Source organism: Furipterus horrens, unplaced genomic scaffold (assembly GCF_987537825.1).
Source record: "Furipterus horrens unplaced genomic scaffold, mFurHor1.1.pri manual_scaffold_4, whole genome shotgun sequence".
NCBI lineage: Eukaryota > Metazoa > Chordata > Mammalia > Chiroptera > Furipteridae > Furipterus > Furipterus horrens.
The window spans coordinates 35,482,331-35,489,811 of NW_028327174.1; the positions used below are offsets into that span (position 1 = coordinate 35,482,331).

At 45.7% G+C, this 7,481-nt stretch overlaps 1 protein-coding gene across 1 annotated transcript; it reads right to left on the reverse strand.

Moving 5' to 3' along the window:
• Positions 1 to 21: 21 nt before the first annotated feature.
• On the reverse strand, positions 22 to 2,744 carry LOC150011509 (transcription termination factor 1-like). The gene is made up of 2 exons (XM_090275490.1): positions 2,688 to 2,744; positions 22 to 2,425 (listed from the first exon to the last, which is right to left on the reverse strand). The coding sequence occupies exon 2, from the start codon at positions 2,312 to 2,314 to the stop codon at positions 152 to 154; it is 2,163 nt and encodes a 720-aa protein (XP_090131616.1). The 5' UTR covers positions 2,315 to 2,425; positions 2,688 to 2,744; the 3' UTR covers positions 22 to 151.
• Positions 2,745 to 7,481: the final 4,737 nt, after the last annotated feature.

Below are 7,481 nucleotides of genomic sequence, written 5' to 3' on the forward strand. Positions count from 1 at the left end.
CATCAAACAACCCCGGGCCTGACGGTGTCGGTGCTCCACGCCGCCACCTTCACACGCTCGTGTCTCTCTCCTAACCAGGGGCTGGGAACAGTTTTCCGACACACGTGCAGACACAGCCAGACCTGGAAAACGGACAGGAAATGCCGCACCCCTAGCTTTTCCCAGTCCCGTCCTCTCCCTCGCTGTCGCTGTCGCAGTGGAAGATGTCCCGGAACAGGAAGACCCGCCTGGGCGCGGCAGGGGTCTGGGGCGCAGCGCCCCTCCTCTCCACCTTCCTCTCCAGCTTCTCCTTGAGCACAGGCAGGCTCGTCTCGTACAGGTGGTCTATGATCTCTGGAAAAGTCTTCTTCTGCCAAAAGGGAACACAGGTAGCTTTCAGCTTATAAAATTTACTTTGAACATAAGACGGAGGAACATCACCTATGGTACTAGCAAGATCTTCCCAGTCTATTTCATTAGCGTCTTCCACGTTTATTTCGTACAATCTCTCAATCAGGTTGATCTTGGCCTGCAGGGCGTTAACTCCTCGGTAGACGTCCCGGCCTTTCGTCATCCTCTTGGTCAGGATTTCTGTCCACTTACTTTTACACTGCATCCAATTCCTGGTTTCTACTTTAGCTTCGACTTCAACCCAAGATATGCCCTTGTAGAGTTTTTCCCGAACAATCGACAGGCAGCCTTCGGGATTTTCTTGGAGCTTAGAATCTACCTCTTTTAAGTCCTGGGGAGACATTTTCTTTAGAATCACTTCTTCCACAGCCTTGATGAGTCTCTGGGTCTCTGTCTTACTCCAGGCACCATGGTTTCTTTCACTGCTGATCTGGGAGTACTTCAGGGCAACGGAGAGGCTGCTTCGAGCCACCAAATCCCCAATCTTTTTCCAGTTGTTGCCATGGAGGGAATGGTATATCTTCAGCTTCTTGGTGTCCCCTTTGCTATACCTGCCTTTGTAGTTGTGGACGTCGAACATTTTCTTTGCTCGGTAGTACACGGGCTTCCAGGGCCGGGCGATGCCCCTCCCGATGTGCAGACGGAAGGCGTACTTCCTCTTCAGGTCCGTGATCGCAGCCTTCTCCTCGGGGTACCTTTCCGTGTACAGCAGCTTGTCCGCGCTCTCGATTCCAGTCAGGGACAGAAACTCTTGCACGTTTTTCTCTAGCTGCTGATTTTCCTTTACAGAAAACTTGCCAAACCTAATGGCAACACCCTGCTTCCTGAACTCCCGGAAGCGGCCCAGGTCGTCCCGGTACATGCGCCTGATGGTCGTGGCGGCTCTGGCCGCGATGCCCGGGATGAACTCTTGGAGCTGCTCCACGGCGGAGGCCAAGTCCACGTCGGCCGCACCCGAGTCTCCGGAGTCTTCAGGCAAACACCGCCTTTCAGAGCCTCCAGCTGATGCCAAACTGCCTTCTTCACGCGTAGGCCCTGACCTCTGCGCCTCTTCTGACCGCGCCTGGGTTTTCTCCTCTGGTGGCCCGGGTGTCCCATGCTCTTCGGTTGGGGAACCACGGCCTTCCAGTGAATCGGAGGGTGGGTCCGGGCCCTCCAAGCTCGTGGGGAGCCCCAAAAAGCCACCACCGGACGCTAGGGTGCTTTCGACACCGGACCTCCGCCTCCTCTTCTTAGCCCTTTTCTTCGGCCTGCAGGCTTCCTGCCCGAAGTCCGCAGTCCCCGCCGCAGGGCCCGCAGGCCATGCCCCCAAGGCCTCCGCCGCGGGCTTCTCCGATTCCTGGTTATGTGACTTCTTTCTCTTTCTTTTCTGGGACTTCCTTTCATGAGAGGCCCTCGGCGGTGGGGTGAGCGGGCCTTTTGGGCCCACAGGAAGCGGGGGTGGCGGCTGGGGCAGGCTGTCACTGGCGCTCCGGTCCCCTTGCGCGGCATCCTCGCGGGACGCAGCTTCCTGCCGACGCTTCTTTTTCTCCGTTACTTTGTGACGGGCTTCTTCCGACTCACCCTTGCGTCGCTTAGGAACTGCATGTGGCCGGTCAGCTTCAGGCTCTCTGGCGGACGCTCGTCCCTTGCTCATGTCAATATAAATGACATCGACACCCTTTCTAACCTTCTTCTGTGTGTCCTCAACGTTTTCTTTATCCCCCATGACATACTCGAAGCCTGCTTCGTCCTGCACCCCCAAGACACCCTTTTTTTCCCTCTTTTTGGCCACAGGAGGGGCCTTTTTGGTCTCCTCACAGGGTTCTGATTTTTCCAAAGGAGAAGTAAGAAACTGGCGATCCTTTCTCTTCTTTTTCCTCTTCGTTTTGTGAGGCTGTTCTCGTGCCAGGGGGGAGTCTCTGAAGTTCTCATGGGCACGCATCTGATGTCTCTCCTCATCTACAGAATGCTTTTTCTTTTTTTCTTTTTCTTTTTCTTGTCAAAAACTGGAGTGTAGATTTCCAATCTGCTCGGTTTGCCTTCCATTTTATTCCTCTCCTCCCAACTCTAGGCTCCAGCCACACGTGCTCTTTTCTGGTCCCCCAAACATGCCACAATCCTTTCCTTGGCTCGAGGTCTGACAGCATGTGATTCCCCGTGCCTGGGACTCTCTCGGCTGCCTCCCGCCTTCCTGCCTCCTTCCAGCCTTCAGAGCTGGGCTGCAACATCACAGCTTCAAGCAAGCTTTCCCTGTCTTTCTGCCACCATGAAGCCACGCCCCAGAACTCCATCCCACATGAGCATGCAGGACCCACCAGTGTCTTCACAGCGGGAACACCAAGCGCCCTCTGACCTCAGAAGGTTACCTCGTCCCCAAGCGTCCCAGACTGTATTTTCAAATGCATTATTTGGTCATGTCATGTCTATTGTGTGTTTTCAATACAAGAGGTCAGTACACATTCAATGACTCAGCAAAATATGATGTGTCAATCTCTGTTCTAGGTATTGGAAACATCACACAAGATCATAGCCTTGAAGGAAGATTAATACTTCTTCAAAAAGAAGCTTCTCACATGTTTTATATTCTAGTGAATGAAACAAAATAAACAAGAAAATATACATATAAAAATAGCAACTTTAGATTGTGATAAGAGTTAAACAGTAAATAAGTCACAATGGAATGAGTCAGAGTAGCCTAAGTTAAGTCCTGCATGATAAGAAGCAAGCCATATACAGAATTGTGGAATAAGGATTTTAGGCAGAGGGACTGGAGCGGTCAAGGGCCCTGAAACCTTGGGATACTGGAAACATAGAGAGGACGCCAGAGTGGTGAGTAAGCAAAGGAGAGTGGCAAGAAATAAAAAAAAAGATAAGCAAGGGCCTGATGGTGGAGGGCCCTCCAGACAACAGGACAGGAGATAAACTGGGAAGAGATAGGATCTGACTTACAAATTCCTTTTTAATGGCAAGGAAAATGTTCCTGGAGGTTCTGCAGCAGATTTTCCTTTCAATTCATTGGCCAGAATGGTGTTGCATACGTTTTTATTTTTAAACCAGTTGCTGGAAATAGGAATTGAACTATAACCATGATTGGGCTGTGACTAATCAATTTTCACCCAGATGTCCAATCATCCCTAGTATGACACCCTGGTAACTACACAAAACTGAGGTTTCTGTCAGCAAGGGAGAAGGGAGGAATAGTTGTTGGGAAGTGTTAGCAAAAACTTATGCTCTCCAAGTAGAGATAACATGTAGTCAGTCTGGGATTCGGGCAAGAGTGTCAGATGGATGGCAGGTGAGGTCTTCTGCATATGGCTGATATTTAAAATCCTTGGGCTGGATGACATCACTTGGATAGAGTGTAAATAGATTCAGAAGACAGTCCAGCATTATGCTCTGGTATATCCCAATATTTAGAGATCAGGTAAAGGAGGAGAAACAAAACAAAACAAAACAAAAAAAGGCGATGGGAGGTTGGCCAGTGTTAGATATGGGAGATTGTTTGTCTTAAAAGCCAAAAATAAAAAAAAAAACAAAGAAAGAAAGTTTTCCAAGGAGGATTGAGCAACTGGATTGGATGTTGCTGAGAGGAAGGTGAAAGCAGAAGTGTTTCCAGATTCTAGTAAAATAGTAATGAGATATTTCTGCTGCCTTGACAAGAGCAGATTCAGTGAATGGTTAAGCAGAAGACTGATGAAGTAACCAAAGAGTGAATGAAAGCTGATAAAGTATTTTGAGACTTGCTGTGAAAGAATGGAGAAATAAAGCAAAGGGAATCATGACAGTCAAGGGGAAATGCTTTGATTGCTATAATTTGGGAGATTATAGAACTTATTTGTATGTTGCCTGGAATGACCCAGGGCGGAGAAAGATATTGATGGTATGGAATAGAGGGGGTGAACTATGAGAGCAAAAATCCTTGGGAAGGTGAGAGCGGGTGGGATGTGCACGTGAGTGGAAGGATGGACCTCTGATAGGAGGAGATACATTTATTCCATTTCAAAAAGAGGGAAGGCAGAGAAAATACGGGCCCAGAGACTGCGAGGTGAGTAGATAAGATGCAGGCATTCTTCTATGTTGGCTCAAATATTTTTCAACTAAGTATGAGTGTAAGTCATCAGCTAAAAATGGGGAGGGAGAAAGTGAAGGAGGTTTGAGGAGAGAGGAAATATGAAACAATTATTTCAATGTCTTAAAAGGGAATTCTATTAGGGAAAAGTAGTAGGACACTTTGGCAGTAATAAGGGCATATTTGAGGCTTGGGTTCACAAACTTAAAGTGCAACCAGCAGCCCTGACTAGGGTGTCTCAGTGGATTGAGTGCTGGTCTGTGCATAAAGAGGTCATTGGTTCGATTCCAGGTCAGGGCACATGCCTGGGTTGCAGACGGATGCCTGGTTGGGGGCATGCGAGACACAGCTGAGGGATGCTTCTTTCACGCACATTGATGTCTCTCTCCCTCTCTCTAAAAATAACTAAGTAAAATCTTCTAAAAAAAAAAAAAAAAGAATCCTGTTGATTCTTAATCTTGATTCTTAAGCTTGCCAGAGGGGCAACACCCTGTCTTTAAAAAAAAAAAAAAAATGCAACCAGCGGACAGTTGTGATATAAGCTCTAGTAGATATGGGTGTAAAGAAGATGGCTAGTAGTCTCACGAAGGGTTGGGGTCTAGCCAGGCAAGCACAAGAAGAGTGGGACCAGAGAACTGAGTGTGTTTCCAAGTAAATTGTTTTCATAATGGCTCATGAATTGTAAGCTGGGTAAAAAGAGAAGCTAATTTAGGAGAGTAGTGAAGATTGTGAAAAAGTGGCAGCATGAATGGACTGGCAGCTTCAAAAAATTAAGGAATAATTATAACTGAGGTGCTAGAGTAAGGGAGCTGAAAGGATTGGAGGTACGACCATCAGAACAAGCTCTCACTTTTAAGAGGTAGATTGCTCATGCATACTACTTTGCATTTAGTGCAGCCTTTTCAAAAAGATCAAAGTACCTGCTGGGCCCAGCTTGCTGAAAGAGAGTACAATTATGTGTGACTAAGAAGGAGCCAGGTGATTAGTGAGCTGGTAACGTGCTAATTCAGCAATGGAATGGTAAAGAGACTGCATAACGTTAGGTCTGAACAATAGAGCAACATCGCAACATTAAAAAAAAAAAAGTTTGGGCTTAAAGTCAAAGCAACCCGATTCAAACCCTAGCTGGGACATGCACCAGCTATATGTCTTGGGGTGTAGTTCTGAACCACTCTGAACCCTGGGTTATTCTTATAAACCAGGCTATGTCTACTGCCTCTCTCACAAGGGTTGTTGTGTGCATTAAAAAGGGTAATATATGCAGAGTGCCTGGAAATAATAGGTTTTCAGTAAATATTAACCACTGTGAAAATAAGGAGTCATGTTCCTGCTGCTGCATGCAGTTTCGGATACATTTGAGGGAGCTTTTACTCTGAATGCTGGTGTTGAAGGTCTATATGTCAAACCAGAAGGGCAAAGAAAGGCTTCTCCTTATAGGGCTATTATGGGTGAGAGTGAAACCTGGATTGGTTATTACATCATAACTGATGATTTTTAATGGTAGGAATGAAGGTCTCACTTTTGGTTAGTGACAGTTTAGAGGTCAGAAATAAAATTACAGAAGGCAGCTTTCTCTATGGAGCATGCCCAGGCCTTTCCCCATCCCCTCCCTCCTGGCACATTTTCCACGCCTTGCTCTTTTTCCTAAGCTCCAAGGGCGCTTCTTTTGCCTCCCTAACTTGTTTCCTGAGCCCATTTCTTCTACAGCTCAATTCTATTTCTGTGACTTTCTAAATAAACTTTTCCGGAAGGAAGGAAGGAAGGAAGGAAGGAAGGAAGGAAGCAGGAAAGAAGGAAGGAAGGAAGGAAGGAGAAGAACCACAATACCTGGATTCATATTTTTTAAATTAATGATGAACCCCAAACTAGGAGCCATGGTGGTAGTGAAGAAGGTGTGGGAGGCAGACCTACTTCCAGCCCATCAAGTACAGGCTGTGGTGACTTTTTTTTTCTGTTCCTAAATCCTTCTGTTTTAAGGTGGTTATCATTTGCATTTCTCTGGTCTGTTGTATGTTTGTGTGTTTACTTAAGCTCTTATGGAACATTTGAATAAGTAAAGAATCACCTGTGTAACTTGCCAAAAAAAATAAATGTTCATAGACCTTCCATGACAGAGTGCAGCATTTCTAAATGACTCCAGAAACCTTCCTAGTCTTCACCTCCCTCTCAACTCCCTCTGATTTCTCTCAGCTCTCCTCAGTCTCTCTGACCTCTTATCTGCCCCTAATTTGTTGTTTGATTGTTCTATCTTCCCAGATTCATCTTGGTTTACAGAATCTAATCTCCCTTTCAAACGGTCTTCTGCTTTCCTGTTGATGGACTGCCAGTACCCAACCTGGCCCCTGGATCTTTTCTTTAACCTGTGTCTTTTCTCAAAGGCCCTTTGAGGGGCAGCTGGGTATAGTGATATCTGCCATTCATGTTTATTAACTCGAAGTCCCTGGCTTTTCAAAACTCCCTGGCTTGAATTATTATAGGAGGAAAACAGAGACTGAAGATATGCAGCAAGGAAACAGTAAACACATTTTAGAGAGAGATCACCACTGATTGAACAGGTGGCCACAACAACAATTTCAATAGTAGCAAGCTACAAATATTTCCAAGTATAATGTCCTAGTGGCCTTAAAAATCCTTCTAAAGTAGGTGAGGATCTATTGGGGCTCATGAAGTTTAAGTGCAAACCAGTTTTTCTCCAGAAACTTTGCTTTCAGAGTGTGTATTTGCATTTTAGACTTTAAACTTTATAATTTGAACAATATGACAATTTCTCCCTAACATAGACTAGTACAGCAATTTTCAACCTTTTCCATCTCATGGCACACAATAAACTAATTACTAAAATTCTGCGGCACACCAAAAAATGTATTTTTTGCTTATTCTACAAAAGAAAAAAAGGAATAATTTTTATTCATTCACACTGGACAGCTATTGTTGTGTTTGCTGTTGTAATTTTATCTTTTTTATCTGACAATCAAAAAGAAAAGAGGTCAGTGCTCCTGACTAAATAATCAGGTATTGCGTGTTTTAAAAATTCTTGTAG

Bases quoted from the DNA above. Each gene is read 5' to 3' on its own strand.
- LOC150011509 (XM_090275490.1), bottom strand. From the start codon at position 2,314: ATGCGTGCCCATGAGAACTTCAGAGACTCCCCCCTGGCACGAGAACAG.